Source organism: Eumetopias jubatus, unplaced genomic scaffold, assembly GCF_037043125.1.
Source record: "Eumetopias jubatus isolate StellerSeaLion01/CBP00866 unplaced genomic scaffold, mEumJub1_p1.0 scaffold_7, whole genome shotgun sequence".
Classification (NCBI taxonomy): domain Eukaryota; kingdom Metazoa; phylum Chordata; class Mammalia; order Carnivora; family Otariidae; genus Eumetopias; species Eumetopias jubatus.
In genome coordinates, this window is record NW_028274813.1 from 114,291,444 (window position 1) to 114,318,728 (window position 27,285).

Sequence of the window (27,285 nt, forward strand, 5' to 3'; positions counted from 1 at the left end):
AGTGCCAGTTACCTGAATGACAACCCCTCTCCATCGACTCGTCGCACCCCTAAGTCTCAATTAGACATTCCCGCCGCATTCGCTCTGACTACACTGGCGACATACCTCGATTACAGCCCATTTGCTCCGTTTGGGAGTCTCTTTCTTACTCGGCTGTGGGCTTGGCAATGGCGGGGACCTGGCTTGATTCCTGCTTATGTAGGCAGCGTCCAGCACAAAACATGGCACTCAGTAGAGCTTGGTAAAGAAATGACTGAATAACTGCAAGGGGTCGAGGGGAAGCAGCCGAGATTTAGTTTGGAGAGCTAATCAAATTAGAGTGCAGCCTCTTCGACGGAGGGGCCTGATGAGATGCAAACTAAAAATATGACAGCCATTTATTGAATGCCAGACACTGCTTCACATGCATTATCTCCTTTAATCTTCAAATAACACAAGGAAGTAGACTGAAGCTCAGAGAGGGTAAGTACTTGGCCAAAGTCACACAGCTTTCAAGCCAAACATTTGAATTTGCTGAATGTTTGACTTAGAAATTGGATATTAGTATACTACAGAAAATACACAAAGCTGGCACATTTTGAGTCCAGGGAATGCCAAGATGTATACTTGCTGCATATTTTAAATACCTAACACCATCCATTTGGACTAAAAAGAACAGGAGATCCGACTGACACAGGGTAAAGGGTGTTTAGGGCCCTGGAAGACCCAATTTTTTGGACCTCAGAATTTATGTAGCCGAGTTCTGTCTTTCAATAGTTGGGCTGAGCAAAGCTGTGCACTAGGTTATTTATTTGGTGCATCCACAAATAACAGCTCATGTTTGCCTGGTTTATATGACGGACAAAGAAAAGGCCAGGGCCTGACTTCACTAGGGAACTTTGACATCAGGCTTTAAGTATTTTGTGTTCTGGATCCACCATTCTCTACTCATGACCATGGTGGTCATACCAAGTGGTCAGAACTGCACAGAAAAGAACAGAGGCCCTACACATTAAAGCAAAATAGACTGAGATTGACAAAGAGGTCCCCCAAATTCATGCACTGAGGTCCAGGGAAAAAGTTCATTCATACTCAGCTGAAAACTTCTCATATCACTGAACAAACTAAATGGCACTTGGTCCAGGGGCTCATTTGGAGCCAGTCTGTGTTCCAGAAGGGCCTGCTCTGCCTGGAACAGTGAGAGGTCCCCCAACTATCACCAGTGGCACCCCACCTTCACAATACTGGCCACAGACACATACACCTGTGTTTGAAGTCTTTAAATCAATTTGCTATTTAAAAAAACCCTAAATACATTTATTTAAAAGAGGTACGCCATAGCATTACCTTAAATCACTTCCCACTTTAACAAAGTATCTATAAAATATATACACAGTGAAAATAGTATAATGTTATAATCTAGCTAAATATCAGCATGTGCAGAAAACTGTGAAACTGAGGACTTTGTAAGAATCTGAGATTAGCAAGTGTTAGAGAAGTGATAAGGAGTAACACTAACAGAATTTTTCTCTTGTATAATCAGGAAAATTCAAAGAGAACGGAAGAGGGAAGTTCCCCTTTCTCCATGATTCAATGTTATTTAAGGTGGAATCTGTGCACCCCCTAAAATCATCTGGTAAGTGCCCACTGGTGGGAGAATCCCAACCTAAAAAAGAGGACCTCAAGAGCAGGAAGGTTGCCAGCCATTTCCAAAAGAAGAGGCTCTCAGGAGGACCCCCGAGTATCACTCTGTCATCGGTCAATTAACAGATATGTGTTTAATGTCTTCTGTTGGTTAGGTACTGAGCCAAGCACAGGAAATACCAAAATGACCAAGACTGACCTAGTCCCCACCCTCCAGGACCTTACAGCCTTGTTGTGTGGTAGAGAAAGCCAAGAGATAGGTGCTATAGGTGGGTGCAGACCAGTGTTAAGGAGCTCAGGTGGCTGGGTTGAGAGGGAGTGGGTGGGGCTGCTGGGGTCAGTATTCAGGGAACTCTTCTCAGGAGGTGACATTTGCGTCAAGACCTGAATAATGGAAAGGAGCCATCCCTGAGGACAGGGAGATTGAATGCATTTCTAGAGAGGCTTTGTGTGAGGAGGTGGACAGGAGGCATAGGAGGAAGGGGAGGCACTGGGGAGATGAGGTCACAGAGGCAGGTGGGATGCAGAAGCCTGTAGGCCATAGCCAGGAGTTTGGATTTTATCTGCATTGCAGATGGAGGTTTTTAAAGTTATGAGATAACGAAATTTGAGCTTGAAAGAGCTCATCCTGGCTACTCAATGGAGGACTGAAGTCCCCGTGGTGATCAGGAGGCCAGTGAGCGGGGCTTGCACTCAAGTTGTGGCAGGAGGGCTGCCTTTGGGATATATCCAGAAAAAAAACTGAGAGAGCTTACTGTTCTCAAAGTGGGGGAGGAGGTAGCAAGAGTTATACAGCCAAGACCTTCCCCTGAGGTTACTGAAACTGAAAGAGAATTGAAAAGGGAACAGCTTTCTCCCCATGTAATTTGATATGATTTAAGGCCTAGGCCCTGTACCATCTAAGCCATCTTGAGGACCAGTGCTTCTCACCGCCCACTTGGTGACCATGTAAGAGAGGCTTTCTTCAGCCAGTTGTGGGAGGAGGGAGACTCTGACATGAGAGGGTGGCAAAGTCATGTATTAACAGGTGTTGTGTGAGCCAGGGTGCAGAAACTGCAGGCACAGGAGACCCTAAAGCTCAGGGGGCCAAACCCCTTCTCCCCCACTCCCACAAGTTCCCTAAGGCCCAGCTCTGGGTGAGAGGAAGCATGTCAGAGTGGTTCAGGTCTTGTGTTCTGGAGCTGGATGGCATGAGTCCAAATCCAGACTCACCTACTGGCTGGCTCTGTGGCCTATGTGACTTATTTCACCTACATATGCCTCAGTTTCCTCCCCCATGTGGCTAATAATAGCACCTACCTCCCAAGATGGTTATAGTTAAGTGACATAATCCAGGTAAGGTGATTAGGATAGTACCTGGCACAGAGTAAATCCTCAAAAATCTTGTTTTGTTAGTACATAACTTCTTATTTTGTTTTTTTTTAAGATTTTATTTATTTATTCGACAGAGAGAGACACAGCGAGAGAGGGAACACAAGCAGGGGGAGTGGGAGAGGGAGAAGCAGGCTTCCCGCGGAGCAGGGAGCCTGATGCGGGGCTCGATCCCAGGACCCTGGGACCATGACGTGAGCTGAAGACAGACGCTTAACGACTGAGCTACCCAGGCGCCCCAGTACATAACTTCTTGTTATAAGATAACCTTTCCCTTCTGATTTACTTAATCATAAGTATGTCAATTTCTAATTAGGTGAGCCCAAGAGTCTCTTCCCTGTAGATAAAAGTGCTTGCCCAGGTCACAGTACAGTCAGAAGGTGATGGGCCATGATTTTAATCCAGGCCCTAGTGAGTCCAAAGTTCCTTATCTTTAGCCCATGAGACATTGCGTGCTGTGTATTTTAAGGGGGTCTTGTTTTGCTCCTGATTTTCAGCTGGTGACCTGAATGGGTGACTTGGTTCATCTCCACGTTGCCCTCTCACCTCCCAGGCTGGGAAGAGTCCCAGCCCTGGATGGTGGTGGTGGGGGGAAGATATCCCCTGGAAACTTCCCCAGGGCCAGACAGTGGGGGCCCATTCTCAGATTTGTCTTGAAGCTAGCACAGCTTTCAACTTGAGTCAGGACTGGGGATTACTGGGCCAGACAGAGCCTCTAATTTTTTCTCTGCCTCTTTTTAAATGTTGACTGCACTGTTTCATATCCTCTCCTCCAAATCAAAAACTTTCAGAGCAGAAACTAGGGGCCACCTGGTTCAGGCTCCTCCTATTACAGACAGGAGAGGGAGTGAGGTCCAGCCCGGGAGGATATGCCCCAAGTCGCGCTTTAAGTCATCAGCAGAGCCGGCCCCTGCTTCTCTTGCTTTCTGCCCATGCTTGCGTGCAGCCAGTCCAGCCTCTGCCCCCCTCAGCTGTTGGGAGATGATCTCACATTGTCCCAGTGCTTGCTGTATGCCAAGCACTGGACTAGGCACAAGCCTCGTGCTTCTCAAAATGTGACCAGCAGCACCTCAGGCCCACTCCAGACTTGAGTCAGAAACCTGGAGGGGATGGGCTATCTTGCTATAATAATATTATTTTTTAAAGATTTATTTGAGAGAGTGTGTGTGTGTGTGCACACATGTGCGTGAGGCGGGGCAGGGCTAGAGGGAGAGAAAGGGAGAGAGAGCGGGAGAGAATCTCAGACTCCCCACTGAGTGTGGAGCTCCACTCAGGGCTCCATCTCACAACCCTGAGATCATGACCTGAGCCGAAACCGAGTCTGACACTTAACCGACAGCGCCACCCAGGCGCCCCTACAATTTTTAATGGTTGTGTTTCCTCATAAGACTATCCAATAATTTAACCAGTCCACTTGGGACACATTTTCAATTTTTCCCTATTATTCTGTATTAGAAATACTGTGATGAAGATCCCTGTAGTTAATTTTCTGCAAAGACCAATAATTATGCTAAACTCTTGAACGTGACATTTCTATGTCAGAGGGTATATAAATGTATTTTTTTTTTAAGATTTTATCCATTTATTTGACAGAGAGAGAGACAGAGAGAGAGGGAACACAAGCAGGAGTGGGAGAGGGAGAAGCAGGCTCCTCAGCGAGCAAGGAGCCCGATGCAGGACTCGATCCTAGGACCCCGGGATCATGACCTGAGCCAAAGGCAGACGCTTAACGACTGAGCCACCCAGGCACCCCAATGTATTTTTTTTTTAAAGATTTTATTTATTTGAGAGAGAGAGAGAGCATGAACAGGAGGGGTTAGAGGGACAAGCAGACTCCCTGATGAGCAGAGAGCACGACACAGGGCTCCATCTCAGGATGCTGGAATCATGACCTGACTGAGCCATCCAGGTGCCCCATATATAATGTATGTTTTTAAGATTCTTTTATTTTTATTTTTATTTATTTGAGAGGGTGCACGGGGAGAGCACAGAGGGAGAGTGAGAGGGAGAAGCAGACTCCTGCTGAGCAGAGAGCCTGATGTGGGGCTCAATCCCAGGACACTGAGATCATGACCTGAGTGGAAGGCAGACACTCAAATGACTAAGCCATCCAGGCGCCCCTAAGGTTCTTGATACACATTGTAAAATTGCTCTGAGAGGTCGCACCAATTTTCTCTCCTGCCACTGTGTATATACATTTTCTTCGTTATTAGGCTTTTTTGTTGTTACATGTCTAGCTCCCTGACTTTCTTTTGTGGCCTGAGGAGGGAGGGGAAGGAGGAGCTAAGCTTTAAGGTTTTAACACATGCCGGGAGCTCCTCTAAGCACTTTGTAGGAATTAAACCATTTAATCCTTTTCTTAATTTTTAATGTCAGTACTATTATTACCCACCCCCATTTTTTTCACTTTTTAAAAATTGTGGGGGCACCTGGCCAGCTGTCAGTAGGGTGTGCGACTCTTGATCTCAGAGTTGTGAGTTTGAGCTCCATGCTAGGTGTAGAGATTACTTAAATCACTAAATAAAACTTAAAAAAAATTGTGATAAAATATGTGTAACAGGGGCGCCTGGGTGACTAAGTCATTGGGCGTCTGCCTTTGGCTCGGGTCGTGATCCCAGGGTCCTGGGATCGAGCCCCACATCGGGATCCCTGCTTGGCGGGAGGCCTGCTTCTCCCTCTCCCACTCCCCCTGCTGTGCTCCCTCTCTCGCTGTGTCTCTCTCTGTTAAATACATAAATAAAATCTTAAAAAAAAATATGTGTAACATAAAATTTGCAATTTTAGCTATTTAAAAAAATAATTTATTTTTAAGATTTTATCTATTTATTTGAGAGACAGAGAGCACGAGCACAAGCAGGGGGAGCAGGAGAGGGAGAGGGAGGAGCAGACTCTCCCCGGACAGGGAGCCCAACGTGGGACTTGATCCCAGGACTCTGGGATCATTACCTGAGCCAAAGGCAGATGCCCAGCCGACTGAGCCACCCAGGCACCCCCATTTTAGCCATTTTTAAGTGCACAACTCAGTGGTGTTAATTACATTTACAACATTGTACAACCATTACCATAATCTATTTCCAAAATTTTTTTCTCACCCCAAATGGAAATTCTGTACCTGTTGAGCAATAGTTCCCCATTCTTTTCCCCTACCCTGTATTACTACGTACTTGTAATATAGAAAATGGAGGCACATAAGAGGCTAAGAAAAATGGTCAATATTACACAGCTAGTTAAGCCTAGAAGTCCTGATTCAGAGCACATAGTCTGGTTCTAGAACTTGCCTTCTGAATCTTGCATAGGTTTTGTTTTTGTTTTTTAAGTTTTTAAAAGTTTTTTTTAAAGATTTTCAGAGTGCAGAGCGTTCACACAAGAGACAGCGAGAGTGAGTGGTAGGGGAGACAGAGGGAGAGAGAAGCAGACCCCCCACTGAGCAAGGAGCCAGATGTGGGGCTCGATCCCAGAATCATGACCTGAGCCAAAGGCTGTCACTTAACCGACTGAGCCACCGAGGCGCCCCAGTTTTTAAATAACTTTTGGTAAGTTGTTTCTTTCATACCTTACTCCCAAAGAAAAAAAGACTTTTCTAAGGAATCTTGGATTTACTCCCAAGTTCCTAAACCCAGTTTCCTTCAAGAGAACTTTGAAGTTGTATGTTTGGTCTGTCGATGCAGGCTCCAACTACTCCAAGGGGCCAATCTACCTGCCTTGCCCTGTGGGATCTGGGTAGGGGCCAGAGGTGGCTTTTAGAGCACCAACTTCTCCATGAAATCCCCAATCCTGGGAGCCCTGAGGACATTCCTCAAATGGGCAGAGAATGTGCCCAGCCACCAGAGCTGAGGAGTAGGATTTTCTCTCCTTCCACTTCTAAAGGAACAGCATTGAAAAGAACATGGCCTTTAGAGTCACATAAGCCTGGACTTGAACCTCAACCTTGGACAAAGTTCTTGTTTCAGTTATTTTCCAAACTGAAAAGACAGGGATAACACCACCTACCTTGCAGGGCTGTTGGGAAGAGCAAATGGCAGCCTAACACAGGTAGGGTCTCAGTGAGTGTTAAGCCTTGGAAGCTCAAAGCCTGCTCCTTGCTCAAACCTTTATATAGCATCTTGCTGGGGACCAATGCCATTACTCGGTGCTGCTTTTCTGCTGGCTTAGAAACTCAAATTCAGGGATTCTCTCTAGAGCCCTACATATCTCAAGGGCTGGCTGTGCCAATGCTGACAGTCTCTTAAAGGGAGCATGATACCAGCTCCTCCGCTTATTGGCTATGCAATCTTGGGCAGTTTGCTCCATCTCTGCCTCAGTTCCCTCATCTGAAGAGCAGAGAATAACTGGATTCCCCACTTCTTAGCATTGTTGGGAGGATTAAACAGATTAATGCATGTAATGCACTTACAACTGTGCCTGACACATAGTAGAGGCGTTTGCTATTACCATCCAGTGTCCCCTTCCCTTGTTTCTCTACCACATGCTGCCTTTCACCTGGGGTAATGGAGAAGGCACACTGTAAAAGCCAATCCATTGGTCTTGGCATCCTACTTTTTCTCTTTGTGTAAAAAAAGGTAGTCTCCCTCTTCTCCCAATTCCCTACCACGAACATGTTTCCAGGAACCTCCTGGGCCCCTTCCAGCCGCTAGATGGCCAAACTACAGGGTGATTATTTCCTTAGGCAAGCAAACAGCAAACACTTCAGCCCTCTAATATGGTATTTCCTGGGGCTGGAATGTCAACAGGAAGTCCTGTGGGGAAGAGCTCTGCCAAAACACTCATTCGGAGGAAGGGATTGGTAAACTGACTAATTTGCCCAGCCCTGTACAACATCCTGCAACCTCCACATGCCCCCCTGTGGCAGGCCTCACCCACAGGCAGGTCGCTCCTGACCCTATTCTTTTCTACTGGGTTCTTGGGCCAAGGAGCCCAGATGTGAACCTATATTAGAAAACCAGACAGACAAAAATTTGCACATACAAAGCAGCTGGACCATTTATTGGCATTAGGAAGTCTTCCTTTAGGCATGGGAGGGCAGCCACAGCACTACAGTCTCACCCATTTTATGAAAACTTGAGACCAAAATTCTCCATCGTCTGTACCTAGCGTAATCACAAAACCAGAGCAAGTATTCGAATTAAATAGACTGAACCAAACCATCCTGCTATAAGATAATAAAGGGAAAGCTAAGGGGAAGGGGTGGGGAGCAAAGTTCCTTCACACTACAATGTTTCAGGCACATAATCTAACAATTCCGTAGTGCAGCACAAAACTGCTTCCCAGTGTCTCTTAAATCAGTCATTTAATTATCCATAGTCCCAGGACCAACAAAAGTTCATGGAAAACGGCCGTACCCTTTGCGTGACCTGCGGCTGAGGGGCCAAGTTCTTAAGAACCAACGCCTGGCTGACACACTCTGGGGAGAGCGCCCTCTCAGAATCTCAAACACCAGGTCTCAGCTTTCGCATCTATGAAATACATCCGTGGCTGGGACGACCCGCTAGGCCTCCAGATCGAAGTCATCGCGCTCCTCATTGTACTCCAGCACGTGGCGCTTGATCTTGGACGAGTCAACCCAGGTGACGAAGTCCTCCATGCTGCGCGTGACAAGGAAGGCGGGGTCGGTGACCACGTCGGGGCCCACGCGCACGTGGCCCTGCTCCACGAAGGCCACGGCGGCCTGGAGGTGCTGCGCCATACGCAGCTTCAGGAGCACGGTGGGCAGTCGGCGGCGGCAGAAGGACGAGGCCGTGACGAAGTCGCAGAGCTCGAGCGAGCCGCGCGTGGGCACCAGGCCGAGAGCGTACAACTTGTTCAGCAATGCGGCCGAGGCGCGCACGCGAAACGGGTCGCGCTCGGGTAGATCGCGCAGGCGCCGCGCCAGCTCGCGCACGGCCCGGCTCAGCTGGTTGTAGCGCGTGTAGTCCTCCCGCCGCTGCAGCCGATAACGCCGCAACACGCGCAGCTCGTGCAGGTTGTGGTCAGTGACCTCCCAGTTCAGGAAATCCACCTGCTTCAGCAGCTTCTGCTCGTGGAACTTAAGCTTCCGCACCATGATGGTGGCTCCCGGGGCAGCAAAACCCCAGGCTAGGAGGGCGTACAAGCGGCTGGGCGACTTCCGCCTCCGAGCGCGAAGATCGGGCCGGGGAACCCTGGGCCAATGAGAGAAGGGCTCAGGGCCACGCCCTCGATTTCCATTGGTCAGGGTGGAACCACGCCCCACGTCTCGCGTTTCCTTTCGCGTTGGCTGGAGGAACCGGGAAGAAGTAGCGGAGAAAGGCTGGAGGTGGGGCGGCGGGCGGGGAGATGACACTGGGAGGTGTTTTTGTTTTAAATTTTCGCGAGGTCTTCAGTTACCAAAAGTATATCCCCTAGTGCGGTAGCCGTTTCCTCTCATTCAGACTTACGTCTTTTAGGGACTTCCAGGTGAGTCTGCTCAGAGAAGCTGAGGACAATCCTGGGGAAGACGGGTGACCGTCGTCCGTGCTTGTTTGATGGGGTTTACCGTGCTAATCTCTCGTCGGGTTCCTCCCACCTGGTGGGGAGCTTTCCGGAGCCAGCCGGCGGGGGGCTGACCGGGTAGTCCCGGTCGCTCGCTACCGCGAGGCCCTTCACCACGCGGGCGAGTGGTCCTTGTTTAGTGGGGCTGGACGCCGGCGAACCTATAAAACACTGATTTCCCGTCTGCTTCCTTACACGCACAGAATCGAGATCTACATGGGAGCCTCCTGGAAATCTGTATTGTTAGCAGGAATGCTAGGCGGTTCATAAAACCCAGCAAGTCTGAGAAATTTGGATATTAAATACGAAACTTAACTCCTTAGTTGAGCTCATATAAATTAGCCCGACTGGGTGGACTTCTGGTCAGCCAGTACTGAGTTTAATAAATTAAACGCTGTTAGGCTAGTTATATCTGTAAGTTATATAGACTAACCACTTTATTTGGCCAGGCCTTTGACGCCACCTAGCTTCTTCGCTGATCATTTTGCCTTATTTTTGTATGGTTTTCATTGTCCTTTTAAGTATAATACTTGATATGTGGAAAATAATATATGTAATATACGTAAGTTACAAAGTATAATGAATACTTATGAACCGAACAGCCAGTTTAAGAAAATGTCACCAGGACCATTTCATCTACTTACTCCAGCCACTCCTCCAGCCAGAGGTAATGGTATCTATTCTGAGTTTTGTGTTTATTTTTCCTTTTCGCTTAAAAAGAAAAAAATAGTTTTATCATTACACATGCATCTCTAAATGCATTGAGAACCTTCTCACTCAAAGTGGAGCCAGTGGACCAGCAAAGAGCTTGTTGGAAATGCAGTATTTTAGGCCCATTCCTGACCGACAGAATCAGAGTCTGCATTTAACAAGGTCCCCAGGTAATTTGTATACACACTGATTTTACAGATGTGGTTAAATGAAAGATTTTTAGATGGTGAGAATATTCTCAATTACCTGGGTGGGTCCCATGTTATCATAAGGGTCCTTATAAGTGAAAGAGGGAGGCAGAAGAGTCAGGAGATAGGATGATTAAAGCAGAAGTCTGACGTGACAGCAGGCTTTGAAGATGAAAGGGATTCAAGAGCAGGGGACTGTGGGCAGCCTCTAGAAGCTGGAAAGGCAACGAAACAAATTTTTCCTTAGATCTTCCAGAAGAAACACAGCCCTGCTGACACTTTAATTTTAGGCCAGTGAGATCCAGTTTGGATTTCTGTAAAAGAATAAAACTGGGTTGCTTTAAGCCACCAAGGTTGCGGTAACTTGTAATAGCTGCAATAGAAAACTAATTCAGTTTGCTTTTTTTTCTTTTTTTCTAATTGATTTGAAGATGTTCTTTATGTATTATGGATACAAATATCTTTTGTATTTGTATTTGTAATTTCCTAAAGGAGGAAAGTTGGGTGCTTGGATGGGGAATGGATGCTCAACCAGTTATATATGGAACAAATATCTTCTCCCCGTTTGCACTGTATCCTCGCCCTTCATAGTCCCCCACCCTCACTCCCATCCGCAGCCCTTGCTCCACATGTCTGCAGTAGGACTCTTGGTTAACTTCCTTCTCCCCAGACAATAAACATAGTAAAAGCTAAACTACATGTGTTAGCAAGTGATAAGCATTATGAAACAAAACTGAGCAGGATATAGGAGAACTTGGGGTGAGGAAGGGCTGTAATTTTAAATAGGGCATGTCAGAGTAGGTCTTATTGAGAAGGTGATATTTTATAGGGATTTAGCCATATGGATATCTAGGGGAAGAGTATTTCAGGAAGAGGAGACAGTCTGCAAATGCCTTAAGACAGGAATGCGCCTGGCATTCCAGAAGAAGAGTAACAGCCATCCTCCAAGGAGCAGTGGGCTAGGAGGGGAGGAAAGAGGGTTCAGATGACAGGCTCATAGGCCTTAGAGTAAGTAAGGACTTTGGTTTTTATGTTTGTGAGATGAGGACACTGAATGGTTTTGAGCAGAGGATTGACAACTAACTTATGTTTCAAATGGATCACTCCGACCGCCATGTTGAGAACAGATTGTCAGGAGGCAAGGATGGAAACAGATCATTAGGAAGCTATTGCAGTGATCTGGGGGAGAAAGATGGTGGCTGGGACCAGGAGAGCAGTAGTGAGAATCTGATGTGAAAGGAATCCGAGGATGATGAGGAGAGTCAAGGACGGCTCCAGTTTTTCTCCTGAGCAAGTGAAAGAAACTACTCATCACTTGAGATGGGGAAGTCTGCCAAGTAGAACAGGTTTGGGGTGCAATACCTGATATTGTTTGGGACATGCTGGGTTGGAGGGGTCTGTTAGACATCCCAGGGGAGATGTCAAGGTGAAAGACTTTTTTTTTTTTTAAGATTTTATTTATTTATTTGTCAGAGAGAGAGCACAAGCAGGGGGAGCTGCAGGCAGAGGGAGAAGCAGGCTTCCCGCTGAGCAAGGAGCCCGATGCGGGACTCGATCCCAGGACCCCGAGATCATGACCTGAGCCGAAGGCAGACGCTCAACTGACTGAGCCACCCAGGTGTCCTAAGGTGAAAGACTTTTGAGTCTGGAATTCTAGAGAAAGGCCTAGGCTGGAGATTAAAAAATTGAGATGTTATTGGCAGATAGATGATGTATCAAGCTGTGAGCCTGGACAAGGTCATCAAAGGAGTGAATATGATAGAAAAGACAAGAGGACTGCTTTCTGTATTCACTCTAGTATTAAGAATTATTGGAGAGAGGAGGATGAACCAGTGAGGTAGAAGGGAAACCCGGAGAGTATGTATGGTCTCCCCAATGCAAGTGAAGAAAGTGTATCAACCCGGTCAAATGCTACAGAGAGTTGGAGTAAGAGGGGAGTAAGAGGGGAACTGAGAATAACCGTTAGATCATTGATGACTTTGACCTTGATAAGAATAGTTTCAGTGGAATCTGCCTGTGAAAGACTGGCTAGAGGGGTTTAAGAAGAGAAAGGGAGAAAAGAAATTGTAGGCAGCTAGTATAGATGGCTATTTTGAGGAATTTTGCTCATGCTTGCAGAGAAATGGGACAGTAGCTGGTGGGGGAAGTAGAGTGGAGAATCTATTTTTTAAAGATGTGGGTTGACTCTTTCTTCAATACCCACAGCTTGTTGGATGCCATTCCAGTCCATTCTACTTGCATAAACTCCCAGATTTACTTCTCCCTAGCCCGGTACCCTTGCACTATCTCAGGCTCTTGTCCTCTTGTGTGCATTGTTACAGTGTAGTCCAGTGTACCCACACTGCCACCAGGGGGGTCAGCCTGAAAACCACTGGCTGCAGTTCTCCCTTGCTGACTCTTTTCCTAAAGGAGGAAAGTTGGGTGCTTGGATGGGGAATGGATGCTATTTGTCGAGCATGAGTCGGGGTCCCAGCAGGAAAGAGAGAACACACTCCAGTTGGAATAATGTGAGGAGAATTGAATAAAGGGACTTTGTCTCAAAGGACTGGGCAGGGTGTAGGGAAACCACAAAGGTTAGTGCAGTTTTCTGAGACTAGCACCTTGCTGGCGGGGGGGGGGGGGTGCTGTGTTATCCCTAGGCTTGAAGAGGGTCACTGAAAGGGAGGGAATGGAAGATACCAGTACTGGATGGAAATCTCTGTGAGGCTCAAGAGAATTTTCCCCAAGAACCTGGAAATAGGGTGGCCCCTGAGAGTTAGAAAAACCCACCCAGAACAGATGTGGGAGTAAGTCTAAGATGCTTGGTCTATGACTGTGTCTGAGGTGTTTGGGAACCAACTAAAAGCGATAGGGTGGTGGCTGGACTAGGATCCTGCTTGGGTGAGCAGAAATCCCATCGATTTTATTAAGGGAGCCAATAAAGGTAAAATGTTTATCGCAGTGTGTGGTACTAATGAAGTGGTTGCTGTTGTTAGGCTCAGCTTGGAGAGAGGCTATGTGAACTGAAGAGAGATCCCAGAGAAGGGGTGTCCCAAAAGTAGCTGGAGGAAACATACTCCAGCTCTGGTTGTAGCAAGAGTAGGATGGCCCGAATCCTTAGAATCAAGGGCTGGCCCTGTTGTGGGCGACAAGATCTCAAGGCTTTTTGGCTGAAAGTCTTGTCACACCATCTCTTCCTATCATGGGGTTTCCAGGTTCTGAACTAACCTGATAACTGGGCTTCCTAAGGAGCAGCTCAGACTGCCTTGCGCTGTTGATGCAAAAATTTAGGTGTGCCTGACGAGTTTTATTTCTCTGTGCAATTTAATCCCTGGGCTGGTAACTACACTTACCACCGTAAGCATTCAGTAATGTATATAATTGTTGAATCACTATGTTGTACACCCAAAACTAATGTAATATTATACGTCAACTACAGTGACAAATAAAAATTAAAAAAAAAATAATACCTGGCCTTCTGGGGTTTGTATATAAACCTTTATTCAGGTCATATGCCAGCCCTGTATAGGGAATTGGAGCTACTCACTGCACCGATGAAATTGGGTTTTGGAGCTAGAGGCCTGCACCCTACACCCCTCAAAACATCAAAGGTGCCCACCTTTAGCAGATCTACTTTGGGCCAATTAGTCTGCAGCAAGTAGGAAGAGTCAGAATGAGGAAGGAAGTTCTAGCTAGAAGGGGTAGGCAAGGCTCCAGGGCATAGCCAGAAGAGGAGTCCCGCTAAAGTCTTGGTCCCACCTTAGGCCCCTCCTCCTCCTGGAAGCCTGCCTTGATCCTTGCTCCACCCATGGGATAGATAGGTGCCCTTCCATGCACATTTCATGGCCCTGGTGACACTGGGTAGGGAGTTACCGGTCTACTTCTGACATATCTGAGCTTCTGGAAGGTTAGGACAATGTCTTATTTATCTTTGTAGCCCAGGGGGCCTGATAACAAAATGATTACTCAGTTAATGTTTCCCTGATTGCATGATTGAATGAGTGAGACAGACACAGTATGATAGATGAATTAAGGACAAGATGGTGGACTATAAACCCAAGAGGGTACAACACCTACTGCCTGTTGTGATGTAATCCCCAGTGCCCGGCACAGTGCCTGGCAGTCGGTGCCCATAGTGTCCCGGATGGGCTGACCAAGGGTCAGATCCCCCTTGCCTGTTTGTGCAAGCCTACGCAGACCACCCCTCTCTCCTTGCCACTGACCGCAGGCCGATTAAAATCTAGTCCCCCAGGCGGCACCGGGTCGTGCCTAAGCTTTGTTCCCTGTTGCTACATATGTAGGGTCTTGTCTTTCCCTCTGAAGGAAGTGTCCCAGGGCAGGGGTGCTTCTGGCCCTGTCCGGCTAAGGTACCAGGACCTGCAGCGGCCAGTATCCCAGGCCTCACAGGCTTCTTTCCAGAGGGCGCTGCTGGCACTGGGGGCCCCCTCCGGAGAACAATCCCCAGGCTGCGCCACGGCCCAGTTTCATCCAGTCTCGCCGGAGTGGGGGTGGAGGGGTATGGGAATGGGAAGCGGCTGTCTGCGGCTCTCCCAGCACCCTTCTTAAACCCCCTGCCCCGGGTCTCGGCTCTGGCGCCCTCCTCACAAGCCCTCACTTTGCAAACTTTCGGAGTTTTCCTCCACTTGCGTCATGGGAAAGGCAGGAGGGTGACAGAAGCCAGGAGGCAAGGCGGTGGAGGCGCTCAAGCCCCTCGGGTAAGAGGTGTCTCCCCGCGAGGGCGGACGGGCGGGGGGTCCTGGAGGGTCCCGGTGCCTTCCCTCAAGCCCATCCGGGAGCGCCAGAAGGAAAGCGGCGAGGAGTAGGCGGGGGCCCGGGCTGCGGGGCCCCAGGCCTCGGGAGGGCGGAGCCGGGCAGTCCCTGCCCAGACAAGACGCACGGAAGTGCTGTGGAGTTTGCCCAATTCCCCAGCCTGGTTTTCCTCCCTCCCTCCCTCTCCCCACCCCTCACCTCCCCCTCGGCTCTTCCCTCCTTTCTCCGGACGCCACCTCCCGGAATCCCTTTTTTCTGTTGTTTTGGAGCTAGCTTCTCGCTGGCGGCGCGGAGGGGCTGCGAGTGCTGGACGAGGAGGCGGGCTGGGCGCACAGCCCGCCACCCACCGGCCGGACACCGTGGGGCCGAGCGGACGACTGACCGCCAGCCGGTCGGGCGCGCCATCTGCTCGCCGGAGCGCACTCTCCAAACTCCTGTTGAGTGTGTGCGTGCACGCCAGGGCTGGGGGTCTGTACGACCTGCGCGCCGGGACCGGGGACCGCGGGGGTTACCTTTGGATGGGGTCCTTGGACTCAGGTCAGGGTTAGCTTCAGGCTCAGAAACTGCTGAGGAGCTAGGCAAACAAAAGAGGCCACTCTGCTAGTGGCCAGAAGTCGCCAGAGCGCCTCGTCGCGCCCCCTCCTTCCCTAGGGTGGGGGCTGGCCACTCGGGAGGCGGGGAGAAGCCTCCTGAGCCGGCTGAGGGCTTGGGGGCCCGGGGGCTGGGGGCCGGGCCAGACCGGCTGGGCCGCCGGGGTCGACGGAGTTGGCGGCCTGTTGTGTAAGCCTCAGTCCTTGTTTTCCCCAGCCTGGCTGGCTGGGAAGCCGGACACATCCACCCTTGGCCTGGATTCAAGAGGCTGCTGCTTTTCTCCATGCCCCTCTTGGATTTTCTGGATATTTGAAAACCCACTGGCCCAGGAGGAGGAGGAAGGAGCAGATCTGCAGAGGAATGTGAGGGAAGCCAGAAGGAGCTGGGAGCCAGAGCTGCCTGGATTTCTGGAACGGTGGTTTCTGAGTGATTCTCTTCCATTTCAGAACATTGTTCCAGTGGAAAGTGTCAAACAAATTCTTGCTCTTTCAGAGCTGATTTCTCCAAGTCACTTGACTTTTCTTCTGGGAGGGGAAGGAAGGAGAGACTGCCCGTTCTGGGGCTGCCAGGGGAAGGGAGGCAGATTATGGACATGATCCCTCCCTGCTCACAGCAGTGTGCTGGAGACCTAATAATAATAGGGCAGTTAATGGGCCGCGGACATTGCTTTGAGTAGTGGGAGGCTGGATAGCATCTGTGGGTGCTGAGACCCCAGTTTAGGGGCTGAGAGACTTGAGTTGCTGTGACAGGCCTTGAGCTACTAGTGCATTCTCAGTTCTGGGCGGGACCCTGTCTCATCTCTCTCTACAACTGGCCCAGCCATGGCGCTGAAAGGCCGAGCCCTCTATGACTTCCGCAGCGAGAACAAGGAGGAGATCAGCATCCGTCAGGATGAGGACCTGGTCATCTTCAGTGAGACCTCGCTGGATGGCTGGCTGCAGGGCCAGAACAGCCGAGGTGAGACGGGGCTCTTCCCTGCCTCTTACGTGGAGATCATCCGGTCTGGTCCCAGCGCCAACCATGCCGACTACTCCAGCAGCGCAGGCTCTCTGGGCACCCAGGTGAGCTCGTATGACGTGGCCAGCCCTTCCAGGAGTGGTGGGGGCAGTGGCTTCCTCTCACCCCAGGGCAGCTTCGAGGAGGATGATGACGACGACTGGGATGACTGGGACGACGGATGCACAGTGGTGGAGGAGCCTCGGGCTGGTGGGCTGGGCACCAACGGGCACCCTCCTCTCAACCTCTCCTACCCTGGTGCCTACCCCAGCCAGCACATGGCCTTTCGGCCCAAGCCAGCCCTGGAGCGGCAGGACAGCCTGGCATCTGCCAAGCGTGGCAGTGTGGTGGGGCGCAACCTCAACCGTTTCTCGTGCTTTGTGCGCTCCGGAGTGGAGGCCTTTATCCTGGGTGATGTGCCCATGATGGCCAAGATCGCTGAGACGTACTCCATCGAAATGGGCCCTCGTGGCCCCCAGTGGAAGGCCAACCCCCACCCGTTTGCCTGTTCAGTGGAGGACCCCACCAAACAGACCAAATTCAAGGGCATCAAAAGCTACATCTCCTACAAGCTCACACCTACCCATGCTGGCTCGCCAGTCTACCGGCGCTACAAACACTTTGACTGGCTCTATAACCGCCTGCTGCACAAGTTCACTGTCATCTCGGTGCCCCACCTGCCAGAGAAGCAGGCCACAGGTCGCTTTGAGGAAGACTTTATTGAGAAGCGGAAGCGTCGGCTCATCCTCTGGATGGACCACATGACCAGCCACCCCGTGCTGTCCCAGTATGAGGGCTTCCAGCATTTCCTCAGCTGCCTGGATGACAAGCAGTGGAAGATGGGCAAACGCAGGGCAGAGAAGGATGAGATGGTGGGTGCCAGCTTCCTGCTCACCTTCCAGATCCCCACGGAGCACCAGGACCTGCAGGATGTGGAGGACCGTGTGGACACCTTCAAGGCCTTCAGCAAGAAGATGGACGACAGCGTCCTGCAGCTCAGCACCGTAGCGTCCGAGCTGGTGCGCAAGCATGTGGGAGGCTTCCGCAAGGAGTTCCAGAAGCTGGGCAATGCCTTCCAGGCCGTCAGTCATGCTTTCCAGATGGACCCCCCCTTTAGCTCCGAGGCCCTCAACAGTGCCATTTCTCACACGGGCCGTACCTATGAAGCTGTTGGTGAGATGTTCGCTGAGCAGCCCAAGAACGACCTCTTCCAGATGCTCGACACGCTGTCTCTCTACCAGGGCCTGCTCTCAAACTTCCCCGACATCATCCACCTGCAGAAAGGTAAGAGCCAGAGTGGGCAGGAGACCCCTGCTGAGTCTGCGCTCTGCTGGGCACTGGGGATCTGAGGATGGCCTAGGGGAATGGAGCAGGCCATCTAGTCTTTCTGTCTCATTCATTCATTCCACAGTGTGTCGAGCACCTGCTACGGGGCAGGTGCTAGTCTAGGTGCAGGGATATTATCGTAGACAGCTCTGGTCTCTGACCTCATGGAGCTCGCTGTTTACCTTGTGCTGTCCAATTGTTTGCTTGTGCATTCCTTTTTTTCTGTTTCTGTCTCATTTGCTCATCTACCCATTTTGTGCTGAGCCTAGGTATCAGGTATCAGGCTGATCAAGGTATCAGGCTGAGTCTGGGAACACGGAGATGACTGGGGCCCAGGCCTTGCCCTTGAGGAGTCCACAGGCTCGTGGGGGACAGGGACACAGATAACAAGAGCACAGAGCATGGCCTGTCTTCCCACTCCTCTCAAGCTCCACTCCCTGCCCCTGTGGCTTCAGAGCCTGTTCTTCCCACCACATACCCTATCTGTGAGCTCCCTGTCTGTGTGCGGGAGGCTCGCTGTCCCCATTTTGCAGATGAAGAAGCTGGTGTCCACAGAAGGCTGGTTGCACAGGGAGTCCGTGGCCCAGCTGAGACTGTCCCTGCCTCCTGCGCCTCCCCGAGGACACGTCCATGTTGGCCAGTTCCCAAGCCCAGCTGTGTTTTCAGTTCTCATGGCCCCCCTCCGTGGGGCAGGGACAGGCTGGGCCCCTGTCTGTTACTGTTGGGCCGTCAAGGAACTGCCAGGGAAGTGACTCATCCCAGGTCACCTAGGGGCACCCAGGCTGGTCCAGGGGAGCAACAGGGCTTCAGGGCACTACCCACATGGCCTATCCAACTCCCCCTTCCTGAACCTGGTTTCTCTTTCCTGAGCAGTGAGTCGGGCTGACCTGGCAGGTGGCTGAGTCCTGGGACAACAGGCAGGGCAGATGTCAGGAGAGAGGTGTGGTCCTCCCTGGGGCTGCTTGGTAACTCAGGAAGAACGTCTGCAGGGCGTGGGGCTGGCTCCCTGGCCCCCAGGCCCTGAGGTCAGGCCTGGCTTGGTGCAGAGTTTTCCTCTGGGTGGGGCCCCGAGGCAGACCTCTGGACTGAGCCTGGGGGACAGCAAACACCACCCTCTGCCTCAGTATCCCGGAGAGTCGAGAGTAAGCCAGCCCTGCTCTACTTTACCAGGAGATTGACTTCTAGAACTTCTCCATCTCCCAGGCTCCTTTCTCCCCTCACTTTCTCATTCTCCTTCCTTTCCCTGCCCTTTTTCCTCACCTTCACATTCCTGGCCTCCTTTCCTCTCCTTTCAGCAGCAGGAGACACGAGCCCTGGGTTCTCGTTTTGGCTGTGTCCCCACTTTGCTGGGTATTCCTGGGACGTGCCTCCTCCTCTCTGGACCTTAGTTTCCTGATCTAGAAAACAAGGGAGGGTCGAGCCACTGAGCTCTCAGGAGGGGAGACTCCTGGGGAGGATCTGGTCAAGAACAGAGTGATGCCTCAGAGTGGATCTCTGAGCTCTGGGGCAGGGATGTGGCAGAGGGGGCCGGCCAGGGCCCCGTGGGGCAGGTGTCTCCCTGGGCGGAAGTGGAGGCATGGTCACTGCTGCGCTCGGGCCTGGGAAAGCTGGTTCAACCAGCTCCTTGGCAAGCATGTTTCTGTGTGGGCAGTGGCTGCGGTCAGTCCCCCAGGGCAGAGCTGGGGGCAGGCAGGAAGGCAGCCCTTACCCAGCCAGGGCTGCCAGACTGCACTAAAGCAGGAAGAGGTGAAGCCACACTGGCCTTTCTGACTCCGGGGCAGGGACACAGAGCTGAGAGAGGCCATTTCTGAGTTTTTCTACTTGCTTTCAACCTTAGGCAGAGGCTCACCCACCTTCTCTCACCCTGAGGAGCCCTCCACAGTGGACCAACCCATTTGGGCCTACTCTTCCTCCTTCTGGACTGTGGTCGGGCAAGTTAGGGAGGGGGGCTTGGGATCTGGCTGAGACGGAATTGGGCAGGTTTGGGGGATGAGGGGGGGAGGAGGAGTTCCATGCTGGCCCTGTGGCTGGGACCCTTTTTCAGAGAAAGGAGCAGGAAAGTTGGGTCTCAGGTCTCCAGAATTCTGTCTGGTCCACCCAGACATCTGAAAGATGGGAAGCGTGTGGCAGAGGCCATGGAAGGAAGGAGACAGGAGGCTTAGGTGGGGTCAGGAGGCCAGGGTCTGGACAGATATTGCTTCTGAGATGACCGTGAGGGTGTTTTTCTCCCCTCAGTGTCCCCTTTAGTAAAATGGATCGTGGAATCTGCTTGGCACTGAGTTGAAGCCCACCAGTTCTGCGCCCTGGCCCAGCCCCTGGAGCGCAGTCCAGGGGTCTTCTAAGAGAAGAGGAACCATGTTACTAACCATCTAAACCCTGGGCAGTCTGGGGGTGAAGGGGGCCCCGGCCATAGTTACGCTGGGACAAGGGGAAATAGTACCTGTGCAGGGCCCCTCCCTGCGAGCCAGCCAGGGCAGGGAAGTTACTGTGGTCCCCTGCATTTTCCAGATGAGGCATAGCAAGGTGGGATGATACGCAGAGCAGGAATTGGGGCCCAGGGGTGTCACTGCACAGCCCAGGCTGTTTCCCCTGTGCCAGACAGATGGGGTGAAGGAGCTCCCCAAGGGATGGGTGCGTGGGTAGATGAGCCAGAGGGGGAAGGACGAGGGAGGCTGGGTACTCTAGTACCACTAACTCAGCTGCATGCTTGGTGGGCTGGAAGCAGGCCCAGGACTGCAGAGCGAACGTGGCCATGGGACTCAGGTTGGCCAAGGCAGCATGTCCCCTGCAGGACCTAGTGCTTGTCTGGGGGATGGGTGGGTCCAACCTCTGGGTTCCAGGCCGTCATCACCTGGCCGCTTCTAAACCCTCCCCTCCTAGGGTTCCGTAAACAAAGAGAAGCCTCTTGCTACCAGCTACCACCGATTGGTTCTTGCTGTGACTGAAAAGCAGTCTGCACACGGTTGCACGCAGTGTCCTGAGCTCTGACTCTGTCGGGTGCTAGCCTAAGTGCTTTGTACAGATGAGTTCAGTTAAACCTTAACTACGCTATAGGGCGGGCACAGCTACCCCATTTTTCAGATCTGGAAACTCAAAATCACTGTGCCACCGAGAACAGTTGTCAGCAGCATCAGACCTGGTCCAGCCTGTCCCGTTTGACAGCTGGGAGACCTCCAGCCCAGGCAAGAGCAGTGGCTTGCTGGAGGCGACACAGCTGGGACTAGAACTCAGACCTCCTGTCCCTGACCTGAGGGGGGTGAGTAATTACCTCGGAGAGGTGGGGGACAGGATGCATTGAGGCGGGAGCTTAAGGAGTATGCCTGGGACCCTGGGGCTCTGAAGCTTCCACCCCCTTTCCTGGTTCCTAGGATCCAGCCCATAGGACACCTGCCAGGGCAAGAGGCTCCCCTAGGTCCTGAGCTCTAGGGTTGAGTCCTACACAGAATGTAGTGGGGATGCTGGACGGGCCTGAACCCCCGACTCCCAGCCTGTCTCTGGGGTATGTTAGTGTTAGCTGGGCAGCCCCAGATCTGAGTCACAGGGTGGAGAGGTGACAGAGAGCAGGGTAGGACCTCCGCCTGCCCCCCCCCCCACAGTTTTTGTCCCCCGGCCCCGGCCCCCTCCCTGTCTGTGGATACCTAGCAATTTCAATAGATTCGTTTCTAGTACTTGGGCCTCTGTCTTCTCATCAATAAAAGGAGGCTTTCCTTCCTCGAAGGCCAGAAAAGCCCTGTGGAATACAGGTCCACCCTCACTGCACCCAGATTTTTTCAGGCAGCTGGAATCCAGGCTAGTTAGTATCTAGTCTTCAAGTAGGTTCCTTGTCTGTTATCTGGGTCCCCACACAGATGGGGTGACTTGGGTGACCTGGCATGGGCTCTCTGCAGGAGATGTGGTGTCCACCCCCCGCAGCCATGGAGGGGTACTGCTGGGCCCCCTTATATGGGGCACGAAGGAGGCTGGGAGCCCCTAGGCAAGTCCTCCCCAGCAGGGCCTCAGTTTCCTCTGTACAAGGTGGGGGGTGGGCAGCTGGCCTCTAGAATCTCTTTCGCTCTGAAGTGTCTTACTGGGTCCCCGTGCTGGGCCTTGGGCTGAGCCCTCTTCCGCTGCCCACACCGGGGCAGCTGGGATGGAATAGGAGGCAGGAGGCGGCTCAGGGAGGGTGGCAGAAAGACTGAGTGGGTTGGGAGCTGGTGACTGCGGAGTTCTTTCGAGTGCTGTGTGAGTGGCCCTGGAGATCTCCAAACTTCTGTCTGTCTGCCCCAGATGCCCCCGTTAGCCAGTTAGCCATGCACTTGCCCGCTTATACGGGTGCTGCTCCTTCTAAAGGCCTCTGTAGTTACTTCCAGCATGTAGAGCCTTGGGCCTGACGTAGAGTAAATGACCGAAAAAAGGATCTTGAATGCCTTGGACATCTTGAGTGAAGAGTCAAAAGAACACATCTTGGAGGCCCCCAGCGTGCTGTTGGTACGCATTGGATGCTTCTGAAGTGCCCGGGGGCGGGGGCGGGGGCGGGGGCGGGGGCGGGCGGGTGCTGTCCTGCATACTAAGCCTTCCTACACCCTTCCTCTGCTTCACACGGTGGATTCCCTGCAGCCCTGCGAGGGGTGAGGGCCAGGCACGGGCAAACTGCCTCCTCCTCCCGGCAACTGGCCCCACGGTGCACACGGTTCAAGTGCACAATTAGTCAAGTGCCTGTTAATTCAGAACTGAAATTCATTCACCAACTGCTTGCTGATTCATTCAGATTCTTCTAAATTGGGTCCCCTGCCCAGGTTTGTCCCCTGTCCCCCATCTGTCACCTGGTTATTACAGGGCCTCCTCTGGTCCCTCTAGGCTGGTGTGAGGAGGGGCAGGGCCCATTTGTGGGGAGACACACACAAAGGAAAATACCAGGTGGCCTTCGAGGTGCTGTTTTAGAGTCAATAGTGTGATGGGGGTGGGGAGCGCCCTGGAGAGGGGTCGGGAGGCATTGCACCTAGGGGCACTGCGGGAGGCTCTGGTGTGGAGGTGGTGCCTGAGCCTGATCAGGGGCCTTAAATTATGCAGAAAGATCTAGCAGGCAGAGAGATGTGGAGGTAGGAAAGAGCAGGGTGAGTTTGATGAACATGGGGTCAGTGTGGAATGGGTGCGGGGGCCAACTCCCAGAGGGCCTCCCGGCTAGGCCAACGGGTAGGGACCTTCGTGTGCAGGCAGAGGGGAGCTGGGAGAGGTCTGGAGCTTTGGGTGTCCATCTTGGCTGTTCTTCAGGTACTGTGGAGAACCTCTCAGACACTGGGCCCAAGGTGGGAGCCCCTTAAGGGCCTGTTGTAGTAGTTCAGTGAGGAACAGATTGAATCAGCTCAGCAGACATGTACCAAGCTCTCCTGGGGGCCAGGCCTGGCCCCGGGTGCTGGAGACATTGAGCTCACAGACCAGAGGGAGACAGGCAGAGTGAGCACAGGGTGGTAAGAACTGTGGCTGATGGAAGCCCTGGGAACTTTGGGAGGCACCTGATGCCGTGGGGGCGCAGGGAAGGCTTTCTGGAGGAGGTGATGTCCGAGTCGATTAGGAGCCAGTGTGAGAGGCGATCGATGCCTGTGTTGGGTAAGGACAGCCCTGTCCTGGAACTCAATACAGCCAGCAGCGTTGTAACAGGCTGGGTGCCGTGGGCTGCTGACAGTGCCCCAGGTTCGGAGGGAAGATGTGCCAATGGTGAGGGCTTGGGGGCGGTCCTGGGGGAGACACCCAGGTGGCTGTCCCTGAGGGGACTCGTGGAGGGCATAGGGAGCAAAGGGGGGAGACCAGAGCCCTAATTCCCTTGTCCTCCTCCACTGTGCCCGTGCCAGGCGCCTTCGCAAAGGTGAAGGAGAGCCAACGCATGAGTGACGAGGGCCGCATGGAGCAGGATGAGGCAGATGGCATTCGTAGGCGCTGCCGCGTGGTGGGCTTCGCCCTGCAGGCCGAAATGAACCACTTCCACCAGCGCCGCGAACTCGACTTCAAGCACATGATGCAGAACTACCTGCGCCAGCAGATCCTCTTCTACCAGCGGGTAGGCCAGCAGCTGGAGAAGACGCTGCGCATGTATGACAGCCTCTGATCATGTGTCCCCGGCCCCCACCCTGTGCCTGGGCCTGGTCGCTGCAGTGCGCTCTGCTCTCTAGACTTACCTGCACCAGTAGTGGCTGGGAGGGTTGGGGCGGGCTTTGGAGGAGTCATGGGTCCCCCTGGGGAAGACCCCCAGCTCTTAGAGGTAGGGGTACAGCAGGGGTGAGATTTGGGGTCAGGAATCTTCTAGGCCGAGGCCTGGGCTGTGGGTCAGTCGCTTGAGGTCAGGCCATGGTCTTAGCTTCCCCTAGAATCTACAGAGCTCGCTCACCTGGCCACCACCCCCATGTTCATTCAGTAGGCACCTGCTGTGGCCCCATGTCAGATGCTGGCTGGGTCCCAGGGCTGCGACATGCCTGCCCTCAGGGAGTCCCCAGTTGAGGTGGGGTCAGACACAGAAACAGACAAGGGCACCGGAGGGTGACTGATGGTAAATACGGGCTTCCTGGAAGCTTAAAGAAAGAACCACTCATTCTGCTGGTCAGGGAAGGCTCCACAGAATAGGTGACATTTGAGTAGTGTTTTGGAGAATGACAAGGACCTGCCAGACAGGAGATGGGGCCAGGGGTGGGGGGCACATTCAGAAGAGACAAATAGCATGGGCAAAGGTGAGAAGACGTGAAAACGCCCCATCTTCTCTCCCTTACTTTTCCCAAGTGATTTGGTGCCCCCTTGGTGGGGACTTCGGCCTGTGTGACAGAGGGGAGGGCTTTTCCTCCCATGTTCCCTGTCCCTGCCTCACCTTGTCCCCTCAGGAGGAGCTGCAGGCCAGCTCCCTCCTGACTCCCCTTCACCTGCTGAGCCTCCATTACCCCTTGGTTAGGGGACCATGCAGCATCTTTTCCCTGGGCTCGAGGTGCAGAGACAAGCCACTGACCCCAGGACCTTGGTGGCACCTTCCTGGAGAGGACACCCAGAAGTTACCAGATATTTGAATTCACCAGCAACGGCTCTTCACATTCTGAGCAGGCTCGGGCCCCAGTGCATCCCAGAATCCTTCCTATTGCACAGAGGGAAGGCCAAGGGGAAGAAAGATGGGGGTGGGCTTGCCCACTGCCCCAGAAGTCCTGGGCCCACATGCTCATGGCCAGCCTCACTGTGATGCCAGCCCCGGCTCCCTCCCCAGCCAGGTTGTGCTGTCTCCCACCCATGTTTACATCCTCAGGGGGGCTACTCCCTCTGCCTAGGCCAGGGTGTGGGCCAGTGGGTTGGGGGAACTGACAGGTGCCACTGCTGGCCTCCCCAGGAGGTCATGGCCACTCCTGGCTCCTGCTGCCTGAGTCTTTTTTCTTTCTTATTTTCTTGATAAACCTTTTGCAATGAAGACAACAAAGGCATGTTTTTTTTGTTTGTTTGTTTGGATCCCAAAGGGATTGAGGGTGGGGGAAGGATGAAACCCTAAGTGTCCCTGGGAGCTCTTAGACTGTGAGGTCATGGTGGGCACAAAACCTCTAAAGCTGGGGGGGGGACTGTGCTGATGGCAGGTGCTAGCTGGGAGCTAGAGGTGGACGTGGACCCCAGCTGGACACACATCCTTCCCAGACCTCACTCTCCCCATTTCTCAAATGGGTGGAGTCCTGCTGGGGTTCGGCTGTGCTGCTCAGTGATCTAGGGCTGAGCTTGCCTGAGTGAGGGAGAGGATGCCTGCTCCAGGACAGTCTAATTGATGGGGTTCTTCTCCCCAGAGAGGCATGCCCCAGCCTGGCCCCCAGGAAAGCCCTGGTCCAGGAGAGGTTGGGGGGGGGACTTGGAAACCGTGTCGTGCCCCAAGCAGTCCAGGGCACCCAGTCCTGTGGTGGCTTCTGTGTTGGGCACTGAGGAGAACTGCCCCCGCCCCCCCCAGCTGGGCCCTCAGCGGTGTCCCAATTAGGATGAGCAGGAATCAGTTTCCATGTGGGAAGGAGGGGTGCTAGTCAAACCACGGTTCTCTTTTGGGGCAAGGGGGACTTGGTGGGAGGATAGGGCTGGCAGGGTCTGGGCCTCGGGGGGCTTTGACCAGGCCGGGGCCCAGGGAGCTTATAGTAGTGAGAGGGGTAAGGAATGGTGGGTGCGGTGGGGAAGGGGCAGCAAAGGTTCCTCGTTCAGGGCAGAGCTTCCTCAGAGGAACTTCTGGAATGGGCCCCTGGCCCTGGGTCAAAATTAGCTCAGATTTGGGACTTTCTGTGGAATTTTCCCCTCCCTCCTCCCTGCCCTCCTTCCTTCATTTTCCAACCCACCCAAGGACCTTCCCTCCTTAACCTCTTCGCAGCTTTGACCTCCAGGCCGCCTTTGTAGATGGTACTCTTGAGCACAGTGGGGGAGGCTCCTTACTGACGTCAGTCTGGGGAGGGGTGGTGGAAACGCCTTTCTTAACCCACAGTGCCTGGAAAGTCCCCTGTTTATGCTTCCTGCCCTGGGAATAGTATTACTCTCTTGTGTCCCATCCTTAGCGTGAGGGAGGCGGTCTGACACTTTACTCAGGAGGGCTTGGACCTGGGAGAAGAGTCCAGAAGTGAAGTGTTGGGACGGGCCAGGTCTACTGTGGGCATCCTGAGATAGCTAGGCTGGGGCAGGCTTCTATGTAATGGGGAGTGAGGATGTCACAGCCATTCTCTCAGGTTTCTTTCTCTCTGTGGGTTGGGGTATTGGGGGGGGGTAGTTTGAGATCGGTCTGGGTTGACTGGAGCCCCTCAAAGGAGGGCCCTGGGGGACCAGTTGGGGGAGGCGTGGGAGCATCCTGGTGGTGGCAGGGCCTGCTGCCTGGCCTCAGTCACTTGCCAGGCAGATGTTCCAGACAGAGCTGGGCCCGGCTACCTCCAATACCCTCCCTCACTTTGCTGTGAGGGGGGTGGAAAACAAGTCCCCTCTTTCTGCCCTGGGCAGCTGTCAGGACCTGGGGGTGGGGGGGATCTGAATCTCTGATCCCCAGTCTTGGTCCAACCCACGAAAGGAGTCGGCTTTGTGGCCACATGTGGGGGTTGGGGATGGAGGCAGCCCTCAGATCCTGCATCTGTTGCCTCCCGGACACACAGGAGGACCATGAACCACCATGCCACAGCTCTGCCACGGCTGTGCCACTCCTGGAGGGGAGGCAGGCAGACGGGTGGCTCCAGAGCCCTCTCAGCACCTCTCCTCCATCCCGTGGCACCGCTGCGCTCTCATCCACACGTCCACG

The 27,285-nt window shown here is 52.9% G+C and overlaps 2 protein-coding genes across 6 annotated transcripts; one reads left to right on the forward strand and one right to left on the reverse strand.

Moving 5' to 3' along the window:
• Window positions 1-5,780: 5,780 nt before the first annotated feature.
• Window positions 5,781-25,458, forward strand: SNX33 (sorting nexin 33). Of its 5 annotated transcripts, none has more exons than XM_028100008.2 (4): window positions 5,781-9,405; window positions 15,936-17,999; window positions 23,870-24,075; window positions 24,955-25,458. In XM_028100008.2, the coding sequence occupies exons 2-4, from the start codon at window positions 16,541-16,543 to the stop codon at window positions 25,231-25,233; spliced, it is 1,944 nt and encodes a 647-aa protein (XP_027955809.1). In that variant the 5' UTR covers window positions 5,781-9,405; window positions 15,936-16,540; the 3' UTR covers window positions 25,234-25,458. The 5 variants fall into 5 exon arrangements, 2 of the variants coding, with proteins under 2 accessions (XP_027955809.1, XP_027955810.1); XR_003608599.2 differs by lacking the exons at window positions 5,781-9,405; window positions 24,955-25,458 and adding exons at window positions 19,879-21,297; window positions 22,371-22,508 and having other exon boundaries at window positions 15,304-17,999; window positions 23,870-23,955; XR_003608600.2 differs by lacking the exons at window positions 5,781-9,405; window positions 24,955-25,458 and adding exons at window positions 19,879-21,297; window positions 22,381-22,508 and having other exon boundaries at window positions 15,304-17,999; window positions 23,870-23,955.
• Window positions 7,949-9,112, reverse strand: IMP3 (IMP U3 small nucleolar ribonucleoprotein 3). Its single transcript, XM_028100010.2, has one exon. It carries the CDS (start codon window positions 9,032-9,034, stop codon window positions 8,480-8,482), a length of 555 nt encoding a protein of 184 aa, XP_027955811.1. The 5' UTR covers window positions 9,035-9,112; the 3' UTR covers window positions 7,949-8,479.
• Window positions 25,459-27,285: the final 1,827 nt, after the last annotated feature.

What these genes read in the sequence shown, in the direction of transcription:
- IMP3 (XM_028100010.2), bottom strand. Translation starts at nt 9,034, where the DNA reads ATGGTGCGGAAGCTTAAGTTCCACGAGCAGAAGCTGCTGAAGCAGGTG.
- SNX33 (XM_028100008.2), top strand. Translation starts at nt 16,541, where the DNA reads ATGGCGCTGAAAGGCCGAGCCCTCTATGACTTCCGCAGCGAGAACAAG. An exon ending in CATCATCCACCTGCAGAAAG is followed by an intron (nt 18,000 to 23,869) that starts GTAAGAGCCAGA and finishes TGCCCGTGCCAG; the next exon opens with GCGCCTTCGCAAAGGTGAAG. An exon ending in AGATCCTCTTCTACCAGCGG is followed by an intron (nt 24,076 to 24,954) that starts GTAGGCCAGCAG and finishes CCCCTTGGTTAG; the next exon opens with GGGACCATGCAGCATCTTTT.